Here is a 23,792-nt window from a genome sequence, read left to right as displayed (position 1 = left end):
TCTATGGATTTATACACTCATTGATAACAGCTGCATGTTAAATATTGCGATGAAGTTTGCAAGAATTTTGTAGCCAACTAAATACCAAGCTTTTTGACCTTTCGTTCAACATTCAGTGATGGTCAACCATGTTGTATGAATATTGCAACTGGATAAAGTTTCATGGCCTGATTTTTGCTGAAATAAATTGTTTTTTGTATTTTTTTCTCGTAATTCACTTTGACAAATGATGTTTCTATACAAAAAACGTACACAATTTTTGTGTATGTTACTACAAATCGCAAAATTCATGTAACATGCAAAATAATCTTGTACATGGCTGATGGCTGTGAGTAAATGTCGGGATCCCGACCATTGTTTATTTTTATTTTTTAATTTACTACCACTAATCATCGACAGATTTGACTGTGCAATATATTGAATTTCGAAAAAAGCTATAAATTTACATTCACATTTTAGGGTAAAATTGGCCTAAAAACCAGACTTGGCACCTAATGTTCCATGATGCACCAACTACAAGATTATTGAATTATTGGGTTTTCTTGAAATTTGAAATCATCTAAACCTATGACTGTCTGGGATTAGCAGGCTTGATCTTTCAAGCTTGCAAGATTTTATGGAATTAATTTTTTTAAAAGCTATTTCCATATTTTTTCTTGTGAATAATTCGCCAGAAATTTGCGCCTTGTGCAATTAAAATATTCTTACAACTCACAAGAGATGATGTGAACAATTATTAAAATGAAAAAAATTCTTCTGTCTTAATTATAAATTTACCCAGTCAGTTTCCCCTGTGGTTAAAACTGGATATTTGAAATAAAAAAGGTGATCCCCTGGCTGGAGTTGTCTAGGTTGTATCGTAAACTTGGGTGTACAGCTTCGGACTGGCACCCCTGAACAAAGATATTGACAGAAACGGGAGACTGCCAACTTAGGGCTAGATAGCTCAGTTAGTAGAGCGCTGGCACATCAAAACTGGAGGTCGTTGTCTCAAATCCTGGTCTAGTAAATTTGTCTATGTCCAACCCCAAATTATTTAATTAATATTTATAGTGTGAACAAAATTATCATATTGCTTTTAGAATTTTAAAATGTGTATTAAACTTTAATAGCAAACTTGAAGAAGAATGCTGAAATATTTGGACACAAACTTCTATTTATATGTTTGAGGATCATACAATACCATTTAAAGGGTCTGTATACGTTTGGTAATGACTCTGAAAACTAATAGCAATACAAACTTACTTGGTTAGAAGTACAGAAGCTCTGGATAGTTTGATGCAGTTTGAGAAACTTTTAACTTCAAATAACTGCGGTTATGGAAAAAGATAAAATTATTTATCCCCAAAAATGTTAATCCGAGATGCGTTACTGACAGTAATATTTCTCAGATTGTGTATTCCAATTGATGATTTGTTTTCCTGCCAGAACATACCCGCTCCATATTTTCAAAAACACTACAACCTTTTGGAATGAAATTCTCACAGGTTAGTTTTATGGTTTATAACTGTAACTGTACAAGATTAAAACAAATAGTGAGTTCCAATTGTCAAACATATACAATCCCTTAATAAAATGAGATTTCTCTATTAACCCAATTATTTGCCTCATCTTTAAGAAGTTGAGTCCATTCACTTGCCTAAAATGAAATTGTCAACAACTCGTTTGACCTGCTGCCATCCACTGGAATGAAATCTTCAGTATAAAAAAAAGTTGTTTTGTAAATGAGATTATTTATTAAATTATTAAAATGTTTTTTTCTTCTTCTAATTGACAGTATGGATTTGATAACCTTTAGTCTTAGAGGCCATTTATTTCTGTATAATAATCACAGAACGCCAAGATTACTTGCTAGTATTATTCATTTTTATAATCAACTTTTTTCATTAAAAAGGTCAACAGAAATAGTAATAGCTTTGACCTCTTTATGTGAAAGGAAGTAGGTCAAAGCTTGCACCCATTTGTGGCCACGATGGTCATGTTGGTACAAATGAAAAAAGTTCTAATTCGCATATCGCAACTTGTGTGATTTAGAAAATATATTTTGCATTCATAATCTTTTAAATTGTTTTTTCCCTCAATAATCTATAAAAAATCAAGTTAAAATAAAGAGGCTTGCCTATTTCTGTAATTTTTGTTAGTTTTTTAAAGGTTTTTTAGTAGATTTCTTTTTACCATATTGCCATCTTGTCATTCAGTTTACCAACAAATATTTTGATTTAAAAGTGTTGTTTCTTTTTTTCACATGGTTTGGTAGATTTGGATTCCAATTTATATTATGATGCACTTTGCAGACATTACTAAAGTATTACAAAGTATTAATTATGCGAGTTCTAACATTTCATATTTAACGCCTTTATTCAAAAGCAATGGCTTTTGACTGGAACACCAAACACAGATATCAGCGTGGTTTAGCTGCACCTTATGCGAGCAATTACGTGAACGTGAACGTCAAAAAATTAGTTGTTTCTGGGTGACGTCGCCACTTTGGGCTTATTGCATGCTCAGGTATGACGCTGCATGCACGAACGTACTGACGTGAAAAATGGTAGCTTCACGTATTCTAAAAACGTGACTTTAATGACAAAGTTTTCTGACATTCACGTTCACGCGAAACATGCAGCTAAACCTCCCTATTGACAAAAAGGAAACCTCCAACATCAGGGCTAGATAGCTCAGTTGGTAGAGCGCCAGTTGCGTTAGTCAGGCAGTTGAAAGCTCAAGTCCCGCTTTAGTCAATTGCTTTAAACGTACCTAGTTTCCTTTGCGGTTTTCTTACTTCGTTCAAGAGCTTGAGCTACAATCCCGGCGATATCTCTATGGGGCCCCCCCCCCTTCACTTTTTCAATGTTGGTTTCAATTGCACGGTCTTCTGCGTTCCAGTCAACATTGAGCGTGGGGACGGGGGAGACAATGTTATTATCATTGGAAAGTGGACAGGGAATGGTTTTATGTAACATTAGGAATGGGTGGCCGGGATTGTAGCCTAGAAGGTATGGGACTATGAGGAAGTCTGTCGTCTTTGGTCCAATTGGTTTGGAACCATCTTCCTCCTGTCATTAGGGAATCTTGTATCCTTGTTACCTTGTATCTCTGTTTTGTAAAGCTCATAAGACTCGCCTATATCCATGTTACTTTCTTTTATATATGCACTATGATCATGAAGGAATAACCTTATAATTTGTATTTTTACGTTATGTTGTATGGGGGTTTTTATCATTAACTATTAGCATAACCAATAATATTACAAGAACGATCACCAAGAAACAAATTTTACAAGTTTGTACTTTCAATCTGGAAGCATGCTGTTTATTAAGCGTAGACTAGCATCAGTCCTCCAGAAGACTACTTCCATCAAAATACTATGGTATGTTGATATCCAAGTACAAAGTCCAAAAGCCAAGTACTAAGTTCTAAGAACTAAGTACTTGGATCTCTGAGTACATGTACAAAATTATTTTTTAGTCGAGTATCAAGTATGGACTTCAAGTACTAGTGCTTTGCTATCCAAGTACTAGTACCATCAAAACGATAGTCCAGGAGTACAAGTACTAGAACAGTTTGAGTACTAAGTACAAGTACTAGAACACTGTAAACATCTCACTTATAAGAATACTTCCAATTTGGTTGGTTTATCCCCTTCTTGGGGGATCAATTAATTGTCTCGGGGCAAAAAGAGAAGAACCAAAGCATTTTTCCTTTTTTTTCTGGGAAAGTAATTGTGAATACTTTTTAATGGAGTATTTTGTATTTATGTTGCTTGTAAGGTGTAGTTGAAATCAAATCTTTTAAGTATTACTATTTCGGTTGAATTTGTTCATAAAATCATGTTCTCAAAAGTATGCTACTTTTTAAATTTTATTGATGCTAACTTAAACTTTACCAAACATCAAAACAAATTGGGCTGTTTTCCCATTTATAATATAAAGTTGTATAATTAATTGGGATTGTTCCAAAATATGGTCAAATAATTTATACCTTGTGTAAAATACTAAGCAGACTTCAGTATGATGTAGAAATATATATAAAAAACTGTGGCAATGAACATTTTGTAACACCAGAATCAAGATAATGTAGAAATGGAAAATCTTTGTGGCAATGGTAATTTTGTAACAGTGAAAGAGAATATTCCAAAACTAAAGTACTTGACCTGAAATCATACATTATCTTGATCTGTTGAGTTTTCAATAAAATTAAAAAATCTTTTGTTTTCAAATCCAACTGTTTTTCTTTTATCCAAGTGCCACACAGTGGTTTTGCTAAAGGCCACATCACACGAGGCAATTTACAGCCAAACAGTTCCAGGCAATCTTAAATAAGAACATTCAATGATTCACATTTAAGTTTCACCATTATTTTCTTGGGGACAGTGAGTTGCTGTTGAAGTGTTCCTTTTGCATAAACATGTAGTGCAAGTTGTTGCATCCAAATGCCTGAAAAAATTGCCCCGAGTGACATGGCCTTTGAAGCCGCTGTATGAAATTGGGCGCAGTGCATAGATTTGAAGGTATTATCTCGGTAGTAAGTTACTGTCCACAGATACAAGCACCACATTATCGCCTCGAATGAACAACTGGTTCACGTGCCTCCTCTTAAAGTCTTCAGGTTTAATCTTCAATCTCCCACCCCTCATCTTTTCTTTAGTTCTAGCTTCACTTTCAGTATGTTCAACATCAGTCTCCTTGTGAACCACAGCCTTGCTATGTTGTGTTATTTCAAACTTCCCCACTAAACTAGGCTCTGCCTGACATTTGATGTCAATGACCTCATTTGACCCTTCAGCCAATTGTGTTGTAGTTGGTTGGCCACTATTTATGATTTGAGAATCTGTGATCGATTCTAAGTCTTCTTTCTTTATTTCAGTTTCTGTTGTCCCTTTCTCACCCTTCCCCTCCTCCTCATCGTCAGAGAGTGTTGTTAATTCTTTCTGCAAAGCAGCAAAACGCTTCTGGAGAGATTCCATTACAGTTGCTGTTGCTCCCCCTCCCGGATCCTCATCCTGTGACGCTGTAACATCAACAGGGAGCAATGTCAATTCATTCTGTAGAGCAGTCGAACCCTTCTGCAGCAATTCGATGTCAGTTTCTGTTGCTCCCTCTGCCGCTTCATGTCCCTCCTCTGTCACATCATCAGAGAGAGTTGTTAATTCCTTCAGAAGAGCCGCGGAACGCTTCTGGAGAGTTTCAATGTCAGTTTCTGTTGCCTCTTCTCCCTCTTCCTCCTGTGTCTCTGTGTCATCATCAGATAGCGTTGTTAATTCCTTCTGCAAAGCAGCAAAACGCTTCTGCAGCAATTCAATTTCATCTTCATCTTCTGCTGAACCACCTCCTTCTGCTTCCTTATCTGTAGTACCTGTTCTTGACAGAGAATCTTGCGAATCTTTTTCACTCTTCACCTTTTCATGTCTCTTGTCCTTTTTTGTTTTTTCCTTTTTTCTTTCTCCATGTTTTGAACTTCGATCCTGCAAATCTTTGCGAGTCTTCTTCTGGGTGGCTTTCACTCTGAGCTCTTCAGAATCTTTTCTACTGCTCTCCTGCAAACTTTTGCAACTACTACTTCTCTGTGAACCTTTGCGACTGCTCTCTCGTGATTCTGGTCGACCTCTTTCCTGCATAGCTTTGTGACTGTGCTTCTCTGATTCCTTGCGACTGCTCTCAAGCGAACCTTTGTGAGTGAACTCCTGTGAACCTTTTGGAATGTGCTTTCGTGAGTCTTTGTTAAAGTCCTTTTCTTTGTATTCTTGTGAAGGTCTGTGACTTTGTTCCTTTGTATGTTTGCTTCTCTTCTCATGCAAATCTTTGCTTTTGTTTTGGTCCAGTTGTCCTCCGTCTCTGGAATGTGAGGGAGATGGCTTTGCTCCTCCCTTTGTTGAACCAGATGTTTCTAATGTCCGGAGTCTGTCTCTATCTGGCAAACTGGAACTCCTTCTAGGGTGTGATGTTGAAGCTGCAGTCTCCCTCTGAAGCTGTCTTGTCTCTGTTGAACGCTGTGCTTTTGAATTGTCAAACTCAGTTAACTTGACGGAATCCTTTGGATTATATGTTGCACTCTCCATTATCTGAAAGAAAAAAGTTGCCCATTTACAAAATATTTCAAGCCAAACAATTTTGATTGGGATACAAACTAACCTCATCTCTTCAATGAGCCATTCTTCAAATCCTTATGAAATATAACAAAAGACAGCATCAGGATTCAGAGTTCCTGCAATTTTAATGGGAAAACACTGCAATGTAAAGTGATAAATAACTCTGGAACCAGTAGCTCTTGAATCGATCCAGCTGATGTGACTGTTGCTACTTCTCACTGTAGTAAATATGTTTGTGTATTATACCTTTGAGAATGTCAATTTCTCTTCATGGTAAAATCGCTGACCAGTAGAGGGCCTTCGCCATGTTTCATCCACATCGACGAGGGCCTAGGAGGAAACAGGAAATAATGGTAAGAACTATCTTTAAATTTTAATTCTAAATTGTAAACAAATTCCTAAGATGAACAGCGATCTCAACTTACCATATTGAAGAATTTGTCGAATGTGACTACATATCCGGTGCAGATGCTCCGTAACCCCTTGAAAGACCTTGTACAGACCCTGACCTTGCAGCGTTCATTCATGCAGCGAAACAGGACTGATAACGGTCCAGTGGCATACTCTGTCAACAAGAAAACAAACGAAAATAGGTACTTATTGGGCTCATATTTTGGGTAAACCCAATAAAGATACTGCAAAAAAAAATACTAACTGCTAACACAGGTGTCTAGATAGCTCAGTTGGTAAACACGCTGGCAGGTTAAACTGGAGGTTGATGGTTTAAATCCCTGTAATTTGTTTCCTTTTTTTTTTTTTTTTGCTTTGTTCAACTCTGTTTATTTTTTCTTGTTACAAACCTGACATTCTTGTAAGAGCATTTCTGTAGACTACAGGTTTGTACTTCTGTGTGTCAATAAGCATGTCCTTAGTTGCTCTAAATCCAGTCCCAAGCTGTACTGGTTCATTTCGCCTCTGAATCTGATGGGGAAAAAGTTCAAGAAAAATTCCAGCAATCATCACCAAATTAATTTCAGTTTGACAGAGCTACAGAGTACAGATGATAAATAAAGTTCCGGAGTTGTTAATAAATGATTAAGGTTTGACTTTCAGAGTCTTATGTTATTTTTCCTTTTCTCCAATAAAATTTATACAATGCGATACATGAACTTTCCTTTATTTGTTTACACTTTTGAAATGTATTGTATTTGCATAATAGTATAATAATAGGCCTATCATTTTATTTTATTTAGTGACATTTTATGAATTTTGTTGTTGTTTAGTTTTGAATTAGAATTTGTAATTTATGAAAACTTTGGGGAAAATTTATTTGCATTAAAATGCAAACAAACATGTTTTTAACCACCTAAAACTTTACTTAATTAGTTAGAGAGACCTTTTTAATACAATTTTGGTTTGTTGATGCCAATATTGTTTTTAATTTAATTTTTGTTTTTGTTGTTTTGTTTTTTACTTTGTTTGTTTTTTGGTTGGGATGGGCTTTCAATTCCCAATTAATCTTACCGGTCGGGAGCTCTTAATGTTCTGTTGTGCCACCGGCACCGACCGTGACGGACCATGGGGCTGCCCGCCGTGTGAAGCGGCCCTGCTCCCGGCGGCTCCACCATCCTCTCCCCGGTCTCGGACTCCCCCTTGTCGTGCGTGTTCACGGCTGCCTGTAACCCTTTCATACTGGTACAAATTGTCGAACACTGATGCCTCAGGGAAAGGCAGAGCAATATTCGAGGAGTATAAAGCTTTTAAAGGATTGAAGTAGGGAGATAATGGGTTGATTTCGTTGATTTCCCCCGGTTCTTCTTCCTCTGGTTCAGACATCGTTTCTTCGCTCATGGGCGCAGCCATTTTGAATCTTAAATCTAAACCAAAGCTATTTAATTTTGACACAAAGTTTTTATATTTATTGCAAACAAAATTAAGATTTGTAAATTTTAAATATATTAAGTTTATCTTTTAATTTATGGAGTTTAACAAGTTTTATATTTGGTTTAAATGTTGCCAACTTATGTTTTTTATAATTAAAATAAACTGAATCATTTGCATGACAACCGAGTTTTATAGTCTGGTACCCGTTTATGCGCTTTTAATTTACGTGTGTAATAGTATTGTCGTAACAGGTATCAAACTGCATGTACTACTGGCTGTCAAACTGCAAAATTAATCTCTCATTTCGTCGTTCAAACATTCGAAATGCCTCCAAAGAAAGGTAAAGGTAAGGGTAAAAAGGGCAAAAAAGGGAAAAAGGATGACGGGGAGGAAAACTATGAAGCTCCAGAACCGACTGAGAAGGAGAACTTGTTGAAAGCAGAGTGAGTAAATTATGAAAATTTGTATGATTTAATGACTTTTCGGTTTTCCAAGTCAACTCAAACTTTCATTTCAATGCAAGTTTTTTAATCTTCTTTACTTGGTTTGAAACTGAAGGCTCCCTCTTATATTAACGTTGGGTAACTTTCCGTATGGCGCCACCACTTTTTCACTCATTTTTACAAAAAGGGATATCTCATTGAGGTTAATTAAATACAATATTATTTCATATCCAATGAAAAAGTGGTGGCGCCATATGGAAACTTTTCCTAAACGTTTTCTCGACCTTTGTCATGGTTGTGACTTGGTCATTGTCATAGTCATAAACATTCTATTTCCATCCACCAAAAAAGAACTGATTTTGAAGTTCTTGTTTTACGTTCTTTTAAGATTAAACTTAATAAAGAGCAAGAATTTCAAATTCCAAAAAAAATATTGCTTGTCCAGAGGTTTGACTCCTCTGTTGCATACAAAGTGACGGTGCACATTCACTGACGTCATAATACTGTGACTAGTTGCGATAACGTAACCCTCCTCCTGAGGGCTAATCGGATATTGTTACTTTTTCATAGCAACATTTTCCTTGCCATATGTCAATAAATATTATTATTAGCTAGACCCAGTAACTGGGGCGCTGTATTAATTTTTTTCACAATTTTGACATTAACGGTCATACTGGCACTATATTCCTTTTTTCGAAATTTTGACGATATTGGTCATAGTAGGCCTACTAGCTCGATTATGTCAAAATTTTGAAATAAGAAATACAGCGCCCCACCCCTGTTACTTCGTCTACTAAAGCAATAAATTATATATTTTGAATACTTGTTGTTGTCTGCGTGAAGTTGGAGTGCTGAGAACAGCAATTCATCATTTTCCTATACTGTGCAGCAACCTCCTCTGGAGTATACTCGCACATTGGTTGAGGTGCAAACTAGCAGGTGCAGACATAAACTCAAGGCATAAAAAGATACGCATACTGTGCAAGTAAAAGCATTTTAAGCATTTTGTGTGGGGGGATGGGTAATCAGCTGAAGGTGACACCGTTCAGTCTGGTCTTGAAGGCATAACACTCTACTAGTAAGTTGTGATAATCATAACCCTACATCCTCCTGTCTGCGACCATCAAGGCGATGGAGGGTCACAATTATTAGTGATTATAATTGCAACTAACTCTACATGAATATGACATGCGGAAATGTATCTTGATGTGTTGTGTTTTTTATGAATTTTGTTTTTATTCATTTGTTGTAAAATTTATTTGCTGGTTTGTTTTTTCATCAGGTTGGATACTCTCACTGAGGAACTTGCAAGCATCAAGAAGAAGGTGGAGGAACTGTATCCTTAAAAAACTTAAACCTGGGTTGTTTTCTAGAGCTAAAACGCCAAATCTGGCCACCACTTAATTTAGGTCAAATTATACCCTTACCTGTCCAGGGGTCAATTTCACAAAGAGTTAGGACTAGTCCTAACTTGGGACTAGTCCTAGGAGATATACACATTGCATGGACAGTCCTAAGTTAGGACGAGTAACTGGTCCTAACTCGAGATAAGACTAGTCCTAACTCTTTGTGAAATCCACCCCAGAAGGGTTGACAGAATGTAAACAGAGAACTTTGATTTTGAACTATTACAAAGTGTCTAAGTCTATTTTAAAGGGCTGATCTCGGGTCTATGGTGATCTTGACATCGCTGCTTGCTACACGCCATTTTAAGTTAATTTGGGCCTGAATGCATGATAGCAGTGTTTGCCCCATAATTTGTTCAGTGACAGACTAGCCAGTGGGACCAGTTATCTTGTTTTTTTACTAGTCCGCCAGTTTTTTCACCAGTCCGCATTTCATGTCTAGTAGGGATACTTTTCAAAACTTATCTAGCCAGCCAGACAATTTGTACTGATTTCTGACTGGTCCTCGGGTGTTTTAACTGGCATTTGGTCAACGGACCACAGATGAGGGAGACTGCTAAAATGTACTCATTTGAATTGTAAATTGTAATTTTTAATGCCATTTGGGAGAAATTGTTCTTAACTTATTCCTCTTAGTCGCAAGGAGAATGAATGGTTACAGCAAGAGGCTCATCAAACTAGGGTGGAAAGTGTAAGTTTCTTTGAGTGGTGTAGCATTAAATAATATTTGTAATGTTTGTCAAACACCATACAAGAAGCCACTAATGTTTAAGTTGTTTAAAGCAGGGCCTTTAATTTACACTAGACAGCAGGCCCCAGGCCAGTGATAACACTGTCGGGCCAGTAAACTATGTCAAGACAAGATAATTGGTCTTGTTGTTTTCAATTGAATATTATTATTATCTTTAATTCAAAAAAGATTGTTCAAAAGTTGCATTTGTGTCTGATAAAAGTGTTTTAATTTTAAAGGCAGTGGACACTATTGGTAATTACTCAAAATAATTATTATCATAAAACTTTACTTGGTAATGAGTAATGGAGAGAGGTTGATGGTATAAAACATGTGAGTAACGGCTCCCTCTGAAGTGACATAGTTTTTGAGAAAGAAGTGTTTTTCCACGAATTTGATTTCGAGACCTCAAGTTTAGAATTTGATTTCGATTTTTGATGTTATCTTTTCCAGCATGAATATATGTCTTATATGTCTAAGAAGGCACACAAGCGCCAGACAACCATCGTCACATTGAGCGATCAGAATCAGCAAGAGATTCGTATGATCAATGAGCAAAAAGAACACATGCTGCAGGAGTACGAGGATAAGAAAAAAGGTAATTCAGAATGTAGTTTGTGGCTTGTTCAGTGGTCTAGTGGTACGACATCTGCTCTAACAATGCAAAGGTTGTGGGTTCGAATCCCATCCGAGTGATTTGCCTGTGGATTCTTTCACCGAACTCTGAAAAGACCACTGTGCTAGCCCAATGATTAGAGGCAGTATATTGCAGTGCTTAGTGCACATCCGTGTTAGGGTAAAAACCAAATTATAATCTCTATCCCCTTTGCAAAAATCAACATCTACAGTTAATTTTTGTGTGCCGCATTTGTATAACAACAGGACAAATATTTGGTGTGATGACCAGGATTCAAACCCACCGGCCTGATGACTCGGCCATCATGACCCAATTTAATGGCTCTGCTTGCCGTAGGCGCAGAATCGGCACTTGCGGAAGCAGGGAATTCAGCGTTAACATCAAGTGTATTTCAAAGGGTTAGCAGGGAATTTTTGCTTAAGCGCATGTGTATTCTACGTTACTAGCCATGTTTCGCTTACACAGCTAGTGCAGAAATTCTACGCTTGCCCTGCAAGCAGAGAATGGTGATTGTAAGTGCAGAATTTGGCGATAAACAGAGCCATGAAATTGGGTCCAGAACTTGGGTGCATTGCTCTTGACCACTCAGCCTTTAATCTATATCATTCTATATATACATATTTGTTTCCAGTTCTCAGAGATACTCTGATGGAGAAGGAAGCAGAGTTAGCCAAGACGAGGAAAGAGCTGGACGAGCTAGAGGAATATAAAGTGAGTATTGTTTGACGCTTTGCATGATGTGGATAAATCATGGAAGAAACTATTACTTTATAGTAAACTTGCGAGTACAACCATGTGTAAATCCCTTTTGTGGGAGTGTTGGCTCTGAAAAAGGCTGTGACACAGGCTCTTTTCAGAGCCATCCATTCCACAAAAGAGATTTAAATTTGGTTGGACTCACAAGTTTATATTTTCTTCCTGAACATAAAGTGAGTTCATTGATACACTCTTGCTCTGTCCGTTTTCTCTCTGAGTTTAATACAGGTGAAGACGTCTTTCTAAAATATTGTGCCATTATAACAAAATGTGCATTTACACATGACTTTTGGTTGACAAATAAATTACATTTTTAAGGACCATCTTTTGAGCAATTTGATTTAGATTTCCAGTGCACGAGGTTTGCGAAAAAAGCTCACAGGCGCCTCGGGTAGAATTTGAATCAACAACCTTTTGGCATTTTAAAGTAGAGTCCATTCTTATAGCGATTCTAGTAACAGGATTCCTGCGCGTACGCTGCCTGTACTGTGTGTACATCTGTTGCCCACAGAAATCAGCAAAACGGTATCCGTTTTTTAACAAACGTGTATGAGCTCCTGTGTCTATAGTTAACTTGGATGCAAAACAAGGAAGTCACGATTATGCTTCACATGAACACACTCCGTGTTGATGTATCAATAGCCTTACGAAGCCTCTATAATGACCAAATCACCCTGTTTATCAAATGGTTTGAAATTTTGAACTTGACAGCGCCTTCAAGAAGGTCAGGTGAAGAGGATACGAGACCTGGAGAAGGAAGTCCTTAGGATGCGAGGGAAACATACAGAGACCATCCAGAAACTCAAGTCTCAATTCCTGAAGGAGAAGCGAGAGTATCAGGGAGAATCTGAATCCAAGATTCAGGAGGTTGGGAGGCAAGCAAATAAGGTGAGTTGTCCGTCTCGGTGTTGACTTACATCAATCTCGGACTAGGCCCAGTTTCAAGCCTAGAGGTCAGTGTTAAAGGCAGTGGACACTATTGGTAGTTACTCAAAATAATTATTAGCATAAAGCTTCACTTGTTAACCAGTAATGGGGAGAGGTTGATAGTATAAAACATTGTGAGAAATGGCTCCCTCTGAAGTGACGTAGTTTTCGAGAAAGAAGTAATTTCCCCAAATTTGATTTCGAGACCTCAAGTTTAGAATTTGATGTCTCGAAATCAACCATCTAAATGCACACGACTTCGTGTGACAAGGGTGTTTTTTTCTTTCATTATTATCTCGCAACTTCAACGACCAATTGAGTTCAAATTTTCACAGGTTTGTTTGTTTATGCACATGATGAGATACACCAAGTGAGAAGACTGGTCTTTGTCAATTACCAATAGTGTACACTGCCTTTAAAGTAACATCCACATAGTGCCCCTGATGGGATTCAAACCAAGATCCAAAAGGTGGAAGGCGAGGCAAGACACCACTACACCAACCTGACCACCCTTCATGTGGCTGTCCATGGCCTTGTCATGTTAGGTGACCTCTCTTGAGTGACTATTGCTTATAGTTTGCCTTCTTTTCGTTCACTAAAACAGGAGGCCATGCACTGTCTTCAAGAGCACACTACTCGTATCAAAGACGAGAACCGAGATCTCAGACAAGAGCTACTCAAACTCATCCAGAAATCACGAGCACTGAACGAGCACAAGGTGCAGCTGTCTGGACAACGCAAAGAGCTCCTGAGGGAACAACAGTATGCTGCCGACCTGAAGAAACTGCACGGCACCAGGCAACACAAGGTCCTCAAAGCATTCGGGATGTTGGAGAGTGCAGAGTGAGTCATTGAGGAAATATGGAGGAAGGGTTTGTCTGGTTGATAGGGCAACAGTTGTGCTTTATCTGTTGACCCTCTTGCACCAGCGTCACACTCTGATACCATCTGCCACGCTCGCCATTTTGGGAGTCATTTTGCACTTGCTGTAAACAAGATGGTGTGTAGTAAATTCTGTCTAGCCTAAAAATGAACACTGCAGTAAACTGCCCTTACACAGGGATGAGATAATTCAGAATTTGTATCTGAATTCACACTTTCTTTGTAATCAGGATGCGGTACTTTTCTCCAAATTAAATGAATCATGCTTTTGGATCTACTTCTCTAGCACTTAAGACACTGTTCCAAGAAGCTTTTGGAATCTTTAACTACAGGGGTGATCAAAAGGTGGAATTTCCATCATTTTGATGTACCTCCGAAGATCTGGATCCCAGTTTCAGACTTTTTGGTCAGCACTGACTCTCACAATCTGTGTAACACACAGGGACGATGACTCCCAAAATGGCACAACCAAGCGTATTGTGGTGAGTTGGGCCAATATACTGTTTCAGTGAGTCTTGACTTACATTTCTACTACAGAATTTGAGATTTCAACAGCATATATTGAGAATTTTTTTCACCATGTGTTGAACAGTACTTCCTTGGAGCTTTGTTGGGTTGCATCAACAGGAGAACAGGATTCAGTGGGTGGTCCATGGGTGCTTTCTTGTACCCAGTGACTGTGGCAGACCCTTTTTTTTTTAATTACATGAATACATTCCGTCCAGCGTTTAGTTTTTCATGTTTATAAATTAAATTTTAAAAGTCAACCTGAGGTACTTTATTCATTTTCTCCACCCAATTATAGTACTATGTGTAAATAGATTATGCTGTTTATAGCAACAGAGGTTCTGGGTGATTTTTTTCTGTCTAAGATGTTCAGTTGACCCAGGGCTTGTTACTCAAATTGCTTGCAGAACCAGAATTGTTTTACTAGACTAGAATCAAAATGACAAATGACACAGCTTAACATACATTTAATGGTTTTTATTTGAACAAGTATTAAGAAATGTAAAGAGCTGATTTATCTCATCTGTCTTTATGAGTATTAATACTTCATAACTGAATAGAAATGAAATGTAGTCTTTCAGACTCAAAGTCAACAATTGGACACAATATTACAGTTTCTTATTCAACTGTAACCCCACAAGCCCACCGAGCATGTCCAGTCATTAATTTACTGGCCCGACACTAAAGCTACTGGCCAGAATCCAGTGTCAAATTTGATGTCCAAGGCGTGCTCTAGAATATAGAAGGGTTCAATTGTAAACTGGCTGTGGTTATTTCCTCCGAACCTCAATAACATTAAAGAGTACAGTGCTTCAAATCATCAGTTGTTCAAGAATATACCTCTTGCATCGCCCACCAATGCTGATTTCAAATGGAAATTTGCACACTGCACTCACAACCTTTGACCTCAGTGAGGGCGCTTGAGCAAGGGGGGGGGGGGGTCTAGTACATCATTTACCCTTTTCTCTTGTATCGGTATGTACAATCAATTATCACATTCAGAAAAAAAGGGTCGAATTTTAAGAAGAGAAAAAAATACAGGTAATAAGGGAAAAACTTTATCAAATATTTAGCGAAGAAAATATCTAAAGAACCTTGGACTTATTTTTTCACACACATTATTCTCAACCCCACCACTGTGTAATATATTTGGTTTGTCTGTAAATAAGATGTAAAGTAATTCCAAAGTGTGATATTAAAACCATAACATTTTTACGCCAGATCCAACTGGAATTGTTATAAACAAAGATTTTTTATTTATTTCTAGCATTTTGTTTGAATAAGATAACACTTTAAGATAATCTTCATCCTAAAGAATCATGAATTATACTTTTTAACGGTTGTTCTCAAACCATAAACGCTACAATGTGGAGCAAAAATAACCACTTCTGGAAAAATTATTTGTTGAAGGATGTCAGCTGATTGATTTAACCCCCTCATGCACCATTTATTTTAGTGATCATATGGACGCATAATTTGTTTTGGTTTTTTTTGAAGGGATTTAAATTGGTCGAGTGCATGAAAGAGTTTTACCGCTCAACCAATTGATACAATTATTAACAAACCGTAAACAGTTCAGTAAGATACGTAAGACACGGTAAAAAAATAAACACTTCTTGTTGAAAGATGTCAGCAGACTGATTTTAACAGTGAAATAAATAAGGTTTTTTCTTTTTCATTTTCTTCCTCACTTAATTTTCCTTTTTAACTTAAGAACTTTGATCACATTGATTTGAAAATGGTAAAACGAGGTGGAGTTTATAACAAGAAGTTGATATGATTTTTTATTTGAAAGGCGACCATCGATACTTATGATTAGTTGACCAATGAGTAGAGAAGCTCGATCTCCTCTGCATACTCTGAGCCATTCCTGGTTAAGAAAAAACAAAAATTAATGTCAGATTTAGATGGAGTAGATAGATAAATGTTAATTTGTTTAACAGCACAATTTAAGCCCCATTTACAGGCAGAATAGGAAATGAGAAGAAAAGGGTTTTATATGGGAAGGAAAAACCCAGGGGCAATTTTTTTATGGCTCTGATTACAGTAAGCAAAGAAACAGCGCTTACAGAAGCAGAGAATATTTACTCGTGCGCGTTAAGCGCAAAATTCAACCATATGCAGAGCCATGAAATTTGACCAATGTAGGGGCTGAAAACCTAATCCTAAATAGAAACCTAATAGAAAATATTGCTTAACATTTTTCTGCTAAGCACAATCATAGCAGGATACCAGTTACATTTTGTGAATGTAAAATGGTATTTTAGCTGGTAACCTTTTCTGGTAAGCATAATTTTATTGCATGCTTAGCAGCTTTGTTAGCTTAAAGGAACACGTTGCCTTGGATCGGTCGAGTTGGTCATTGAAAATCGTTCTGTAACCGTTTGTTGTAAAATGTATATGGTTAGAAAGATATTGTAAAAGTAGAATACAATGATCTACACAAATATGCCTCGAAATTGTGTGGTTTTCTTTTTACCCTGTCGACTAACACGGTCGGCCATTTATGGGAGTCAAAATTTTGACTCCCATAAATGGCCGACCGTGATAGTTCGCGACGTAAAAGGAAAACCGTGCAGTTTCGAGTGATACTTGTGTGGATTATTATATTCTACTTTTAAAACATCTTTCTAACCATATGCATTTCATAACAAACGGTTTCAAACGCTTTTAATAGACAAACTCGTCCGATCCAAGGCAACGTGTTCCTTTAAGCAGTTTTTAAGAAATTGAGCCCAGAATGTAATGATAGACTTGCAACAAGTCCTATGAGTACTTACTCAACAGGTGTTTCAAGGATCAGTGGTATGTTATCAAAGCGAGGGTCGTTCATGAGACGTCGGAATGCCTGGATGCCGATACGACCCTGACCGATCTTCTCATGTCTATCAAGGTGGCTACCAACACTACCTGTCAATCAAACCAAAGAGTCTGGTCAGAAATTGATTCAACTCTCCCTGATTCTGCAGAAAGTTCCCTGAAAATTAACCAATCTTTTTTTTATGTTCTGAAAGAGAAATTTGGAGATCTCCCTAATTGTTGAAACTTTTTCCTTATAATGTTGAATGTATTTCTAATATCTCCCTGATTGCTGTACAATATTTTCCTGATTGCAAGATGTCAGCAGCTACATTGTATACGAATTTACCACTACTTTATTGCTACCACACAAGCACAAAATAGTTAATTGCCTGAAGTTTTCGATTCTAGCAGAGTTTTTCTCTTTACCATTTAGCTTTTGAGAAAGACTCTGCTAGGATCGAAACATCAGGCCTTTAACTTTTTATTTGCATTTATACCGTAGGTCCTTTTGGTGATAAGCAGTTTGCAATAACTTATTCTCATTTCTCATAGTTTATTATCTGAGTCAATAATTAACATGAGTATTCCTACTAATGAAGATTTCATCAGTTGCATTTCTTAAAGGTTTCTTCCATACTACTTTCTTGAATGTTGAAAATATTGCTAGTTTGTTTACTTTACTTGGAAGCTTTTAATGACAGCGTGTATTACCTTTGGAATCATTTAGATGGACAGCCACCAGGTATTTCAGACCTACAATCCTTTCAAAGTCCTCCATCATGTCCTGGTAGCCTAATTCACTCGACAGATCAAAACCTCATCAAACAAAAGGTAGAAGAAAAAAAATTAGCCAGTCAAAAAAATCACAAATAGAAGTCGGTAACAGATTTGGCGTGGCCGAGTGGTTTAGAGCACTGGCCCAAGTTCATAAAGCCTGTAAACACAAACAAAAAACTGCTAAGCACAGAGTAGTATTGCTTAGTAGTAACAGATTACCAGCCGAAATTACACACACTTTGGATTGTTGTGGCTGGTGCCCCACGCAATGTGTGCTTAGCAAAGAAATTTGTCAAGCGGTATTTTCTGCTTAATAACTTTATGAAGTTTGGCCCTGGTGTTTCTGGTCAGCAGATTCTGATCAGTAGACTCTGTTCAGCAGATTATATCCCAAGTCCTAAGATTATATCCTAAATTGTTGGTCTCAAAATACTTTTGATTGATAATGGATCCATAATGAAGCTTACCTGCAGCAAATGCATGACATGTATCCAGACACACTCCGATCCGAGCCTTGTCCTTCACTCTCTCAATAATTCCATGCAGCTCCTCAAACTTCCCTCCAACCGTGTTCCCCTGACGGCTCATGTTCTCAATCACTGTAAACATAGCAAGAACAACTCATCACCTGTTTACCTAGACTTGTGGACAAGTCAGTAAATGTTTGTTGTGACTCTCTCAGCAATTCTCATAACACTGGCGAAGTTCTTGCGAGACTGTTGGTCCCCTAGAGACTACTGGGGCCGATTTCACAAAGCAATCAAATTCATCGCAACACAAATTTTCAGTATCACCATAGTGATTTGATTGTGACATCACACTTTACTAAGCAACTAGGATTGATTTGCAGTTATGATAAATTTTAGATCTTTGTGAAATCGGCCCCTGCTCTCACAATTATGGTCTCATTTCATGGGGAGCAGTTAATTGAGAAGCCACCACCCTTGCGTCAGAGCAGTGGTCTCGAGCGAGTCTTCACCAGTGATAACTTGATTATTTTCAATCCAAAAGCTCATTTATAAGAACACTGTAACAGTATCCGAAAATGTTGACACTCGCGGTGCTTTAATACTATTACCCTTATCAATGGGCCAGTTTACTTAATTCTTTAAACCATCTCAGCTCCCTGAGAAGTATGCAGCAAGTTATACATTTTTCCCAATTATTTTTACATGTACTCAGTTGGGTACAACAAAATATTAGGGAAAAGTGTCAAAACAATTTGCACAGTTTTTGACCCTCCAGACTACGAGGGCCAGGATTATAGCAACTCACCTGTCATGACCTTGTTTGTTTGTTGGTGCGCCATGTTGATGGACTCTCCTATCTTATCCAAGCATTCCTCCACTGGAATCTCACCGCATGTTGACCCTTCACACACAAAAAATAAAATAAAATTTTGTATTTCTTTTCTAAATAGTTGAAATCAATCTGTTGCCATTGATGATGTTTGTACAAAATATAAGTAACGTATGAAAATTTCATGTCAGAAGATGGTGTTTTTCAAAGAATCCGTAGCGAATATTTTTATGTCCACACAGAAACAATAATCCCTCATAGGAATGAACATCAGAATCAAGTTTTGGGGCATAAAAAATAATTTTTTATTTTTACATAACCACATAACTTTGACTTGAAATGTTTCTCAAAATGCTTCACGCTATCAAAGTCTATATTGCCATTGATTACCACAAGTATACCTTCCTTAAAGACACTTGAAACTATTGGTAATTACTCAAAATAATCGTAACTTATAAATGTACTTGGTAACGAGCAGAGAAGAGCTGTTGATAGTATAACAATCTGTGAGAAACGTAGTTTTTGAGAAAGAGGTTTTTTATCACCAAAATAATAAAAGACTTCAGTTGAAGCCTTTTGTTATTCTTCTGAAAGCACACAAAGTAATGCAACAAGGGCGTTTTTTCTTTAAATAGTCTCTTGAAAATTTGATGACCAGTTGAGCCCAATTTTTTACTAGTTTGTTATTTTATGCATACATGTTGGGATACACCAGGTGAGAATACTGGTCTTCCACACTTACCAGGATGAAAGTTATAACGTGTCAACCCCAGCTTCTCGCACCGATTCAATTCATCCGCGAGGGCTTCTCTCGACTTTCTCAGTGTCTCCGCATTCGGCGACCCACAGTTCAGTAAGTATGAGCCATGTGGAAGAATAACATCTGGAGAGAACTTGTGCTCTTGACAAGCCTGACGAAATGTCTCAGCCGTTTTATCCTCCAAGGGCTTCGCTGCCCACTGCCTCTGGGAACGGAGAAAGAGAGCGAAGGCCTTGGCACCTGTAGTTACTGCCCCTTTAACTGCATTTTCAAGACCTCCTAAATGTTGGGAAAAACAAAATTACTTGTAAACCACATTTTTCTTTGATGCTGCCATCTTCCACAATTTTGCCATAATGTTATTGGTGTTTTTTTTTGTAAACTGCTATTGATGATGTGCCACAATATAAGATCTTCTCTCAAAACTTGATACCAAAAACAGAATACATTGGGGAAAGTGCGCAGAGTTGATGAATTTGAACCACAAGTTGAAGAGGCAAAGTCATTCACCCCTAGGAAAATGTCCAGAAAATAACTAATGCTGTAGAATTGTGGCTTTAAAAAACCTAGCTCCAGGATAGTTTGCCCATCAATCCATTGCATTTTTTATGTCAATATTCACTTTGCATTATAGGTATAGAGTATGAGGATGCCTTTTTTATCCGAATAGTGTATACCTGCAGCACTCATGTGGGCTCCAACAAACTTTGCTGCTTTTGCCATGTCGCCCTTCACCTCAGCTTTAACCTCAAGAGCCACGCCTTTTAGAGAATCAACCGAACTCCGCACACTCTTCTTACTAATAAGCTCTCCTTGCGTCTTCTTCCCAGTGTTCAGTTTCTGCTTCTTTTGTTTCCAGTTTGTCTCAGTACATTCAGGAGCTGAGCGTTTTCGCTTGGGTTTCTCTTCTGAGATGTCTGGCTGACTCTCAATCACCTTCCATTCCTTTTTCCTCTGGATTCTCTTTGATCTCGTCTTGGTTTGTCCAACTCCAAGCCGATCTTTTGAGTCTTCCTGACTTTGTTTTGCAGCACCTGTTACTCCTTCCACTTTTCTAACAATCTTCCTCTTTCTTCCAACTCCAACTTCCAATTGACCCTTTTCCAGTTTTTCCTTTTTCTCTGTCGATGGTTCTAACCCATCAGCACTTTCCTTCTGTACTTTGTTCTTGAGTGCCTTCTCATTTGGTTTCTCAGCTCCTTCAGAAGATTTCTTACTTCTTGTTTCTTTACTAGTTTTTATTTCAGACTTGCTCTTTCTCAGCTTGCCAACGATGACTTCTGGTGGTGTTTCCTTGTTTTTTTCTTTGGAAAGTTTCTGTTTAACTGTTTCTGTAATCATCCACTTTGATTCAGCATCTTCCCCAAGCCCGTGGCAAGATATTTGCTGTTTCTTCTTTTTGCCATTGGGAATAGAGCTTCTTTGTGATTTGATTGCGTTATTTTTGGGCTTCATTCCAGTTTTCTTTTTGCTACAAACTGAAATTTACAAAGAAACACACTTAAAATTACTTTGTGACATTATTGACAAAAAAACAAACAAGTCATAATAATTTGTGTAAAGGATCAAATGTCATTCCATTATTCATAGCATGAAGGTAGTTTTGGAAAAGTTTCCGTATCCTGCCACCACTTTTTCATTCGTTATGGGGACAAAAAAGTGTCTAACTAATTAGTTACTACTACTACTACTACTACTGCAACTACTAACAAATTGACCTTTAAATGAGAAATTCCTTTTTGAAAAATTTAGTAAAAGTTTGGTTTGGTGGCAGGATTCGGAAAGTTGTCCTCACCCAGGGTCGGCTATGGATAATTGCGAAAGGGTACAAGCCCTTCCTTTTTCAGGATAACTTTCCGTATGGCGCCACCACCTTTTCACTCATTTTTTATAAAAAGGGATATCTCATCGAGGTAAATTAGATACTATATTATTTCATAGCGAATGAAAAAGTGGTGGCGCTATACTGAAACTTTTCTCTTTTTCATTTGGGCTAACCATGGGCTAACCATGGGCTATGTACCACTTCCTCCTGACCCGAGTCCAGGATCATGTAGCCCCACTTGTGTGGCCAAGGATAGCTGAATCCTTAGCCACACAAGTGGGGCTAAGGACCATGGTACAATTTATCACACAGGAACTTGGTACACTATGATTCAATCATATGCTCCCCGTCTTGCGAAGTCTGTGAAAAACAATTAGGCCTAGGGCTATGGCCTACATGAGTATAACCTACTAGATAAACCCCTTTCGGTTATTTGTAAAAGAAAAAGTGGTACCCACTTCTAAGTTCAAGTTCGTCGCTGTCCATCCCACCATGGAGATAGTCCCACGAAACAGGTGGATCCTCAATCACTGAATCTGTTTACATTCGCAGCGCAACCACCTTGTGCAAAAGGAAAATACACAATAGCGCCCTCTAGTGTCGATTATTCTCACTTATCCTGTGTTTGGCGGGGGTGTGGCGGTGAGGGGGGGGGGGGTGGTCTCTTTCCAATCAGTTATGGACCTCATTTACTGGGGTTCGCATCATCGTATTACGATCAAAATGATCAAATGCAAATTATTTTAACTTAAAAAGAACGGTTAAAAGGAACACGTTGCCTTGGATCGGTCGAGTTGGTCTTTGAAAGGCGTTTTCAACCGTTTGTTAATATAAAATACATATGATTAGAAAGATATTTTAAAAGTAGAATATAGTTATCCACACAGTATCACTCGAAATTGCGTGGTATTCCTTTTACCTCGTCGACTAACACTGTCGGCCATTTATGGGAGTCAAATTTTGTGACTCCCATAAATGGCCGACCGTGTTAGTTCGCAAAGTAAAAGGAAAACCACGCAATTTCGCGACATATTTGTGTTGATCATTGTATTCTACTTTTAAAACATCTTTCTAACCATATGCATTTTATAACAAACGGGTTACAGACGCTTTTCAACCAACTCGACCGATCCAAGGCAATGTGTTCCTTTAAAGTTACAGAGCGGCCCCAGTTCATGCAGTTACTGGGTCTAGCCCCGTGCCTAAGAAAGTGATTGCTGGCCGCTTTAATTGAGACTAGACATCCTTGGAGAGATAACATTGATCTATCCCGCCTGATGAAGTCGACTCATTATCCAGTTTCTTTTGTCTCTCTTCTTCATTAGGTGGCAATCAATTACTCCTGGGGATAATTTATTCATTAACTTGTAATTAGCTACCGGATCATTGAAGCCTGTAACACCGAATGGTGACGCAATTCAATGTTGAGACTTCACACAACTTGACACTTTCATAAACACCTAGCTGCTTCACTAATCATGACACTCATAATACCAGGTTTCGTATTCTAATTACATTGTTTGAGCAACGAGGAGGGGGTGGTGGGTGGGTCCCTCAGGAAAACATTCTCATTTAATCCCGTTATTGAGTCCCATTGATATTTTTGAATGGGATCCGATGGGATCTTATGTGGATCCCATACTATAGGATTCCCCATTGAACATGTCCCAAATTCCACACCAATCCTATTGAATCCCATTAATCCCATTCAAATTTTGAGTTCTGCAGAAGTTGATTTTGCATCTCAATTAATTCGCCTGAAGGCTGCCGGCCGCGGGGCGGGCTACAAGGTGAAACAAAAGAAGATGAAAGTTATCGATGTATCGCGAAAGCTGAAGTAGAATTGACTGGCAATTCCTCTTAAAACCGTCTAGATTGTAGGATGGAGGGAAACATGAACCAGGCAATTTTTTTCAAAGAGATGTACATACTGGAATATGGTTCTCAAGTGATCTGCATCTCAGCAAAGCAAAAGTGACCTTAGCTACTATTATGAGCGAGAGTCAATTTTATTGCTTTTTCATAATGTTGTGCATTAAAACTATGAGTTAATCCGCATAACAAAAAAAGAGCAGAAAGGCCAAAATAATGGCGAAACAATCCCTTTTCGGTAAAAAGACAGAGGCAGCCGG

General features: G+C 37.9%; 3 protein-coding genes across 3 annotated transcripts; 1 reads left to right on the top strand and 2 right to left on the bottom strand.

Annotated features, from left to right (window-relative positions):
- Window positions 1–4,506: 4,506 nt before the first annotated feature.
- Window positions 4,507–7,888, bottom strand: LOC139944049 (uncharacterized). Its single transcript, XM_071940998.1, has 5 exons — window positions 7,550–7,888; window positions 6,886–7,006; window positions 6,511–6,650; window positions 6,332–6,415; window positions 4,507–6,058 (listed from the first exon to the last, which is right to left on the bottom strand). Exons 1-5 carry the CDS (start codon window positions 7,886–7,888, stop codon window positions 4,511–4,513), a joined length of 2,232 nt encoding a protein of 743 aa, XP_071797099.1. The 3' UTR covers window positions 4,507–4,510.
- A 297-nt stretch (window positions 7,889–8,185) lies between these two features.
- On the top strand, window positions 8,186–15,424 carry LOC139943743 (coiled-coil domain-containing protein 166-like). The gene is made up of 7 exons (XM_071940517.1): window positions 8,186–8,352; window positions 9,635–9,688; window positions 10,395–10,449; window positions 10,942–11,086; window positions 11,757–11,836; window positions 12,593–12,769; window positions 13,413–15,424. Exons 1-7 carry the CDS (start codon window positions 8,234–8,236, stop codon window positions 13,653–13,655), a joined length of 873 nt encoding a protein of 290 aa, XP_071796618.1. The 5' UTR covers window positions 8,186–8,233; the 3' UTR covers window positions 13,656–15,424.
- A 140-nt stretch (window positions 15,425–15,564) lies between these two features.
- Window positions 15,565–22,219, bottom strand: LOC139943742 (probable endonuclease 4). Its single transcript, XM_071940516.1, has 8 exons — window positions 22,119–22,219; window positions 20,513–21,313; window positions 19,818–20,114; window positions 19,052–19,147; window positions 18,244–18,375; window positions 17,711–17,815; window positions 16,978–17,107; window positions 15,565–16,067 (listed from the first exon to the last, which is right to left on the bottom strand). Exons 1-8 carry the CDS (start codon window positions 22,144–22,146, stop codon window positions 16,013–16,015), a joined length of 1,644 nt encoding a protein of 547 aa, XP_071796617.1. The 5' UTR covers window positions 22,147–22,219; the 3' UTR covers window positions 15,565–16,012.
- Between the last annotated feature and the right edge of the window lie 1,573 nt (window positions 22,220–23,792).

This window comes from Asterias amurensis, chromosome 11, assembly GCF_032118995.1.
Source record: "Asterias amurensis chromosome 11, ASM3211899v1".
Lineage (NCBI taxonomy): Eukaryota > Metazoa > Echinodermata > Asteroidea > Forcipulatida > Asteriidae > Asterias > Asterias amurensis.
The sequence above is the reverse complement of the archived record's forward strand: the minus strand, read 5'-3'. Positions and strand labels throughout refer to the sequence as shown.

Excerpts from the sequence above, each read along its gene's own strand:
- LOC139944049 (XM_071940998.1), bottom strand. The coding sequence starts at position 7,888 with ATGGCTGCGCCCATGAGCGAAGAAACGATGTCTGAACCAGAGGAAGAA. Across the intron at positions 7,007-7,549 it reads ACATTAAGAGCTCCCGACCG|ATTCAGAGGCGAAATGAACC; the intron begins GTAAGATTAATT and ends TTTCCCCATCAG. Across the intron at positions 6,416-6,510 it reads TCGACAAATTCTTCAATATG|GCCCTCGTCGATGTGGATGA; the intron begins GTAAGTTGAGAT and ends GTTTCCTCCTAG.
- LOC139943742 (XM_071940516.1), bottom strand. The coding sequence starts at position 22,146 with ATGGACAGCGACGAACTTGAACTTAGAA. Across the intron at positions 21,314-22,118 it reads CGACGAACTTGAACTTAGAA|TTTGTAGCAAAAAGAAAACT; the intron begins GTGGGTACCACT and ends TGTAAATTTCAG. Across the intron at positions 16,068-16,977 it reads ATCCTTGAAACACCTGTTGA|GAATGGCTCAGAGTATGCAG; the intron begins GTAAGTACTCAT and ends TTTCTTAACCAG.
- LOC139943743 (XM_071940517.1), top strand. The coding sequence starts at position 8,234 with ATGCCTCCAAAGAAAGGTAAAGGTAAGGGTAAAAAGGGCAAAAAAGGG. Across the intron at positions 8,353-9,634 it reads GAGAACTTGTTGAAAGCAGA|GTTGGATACTCTCACTGAGG; the intron begins GTGAGTAAATTA and ends TTTTTTCATCAG. Across the intron at positions 12,770-13,412 it reads TTGGGAGGCAAGCAAATAAG|GAGGCCATGCACTGTCTTCA; the intron begins GTGAGTTGTCCG and ends TCACTAAAACAG.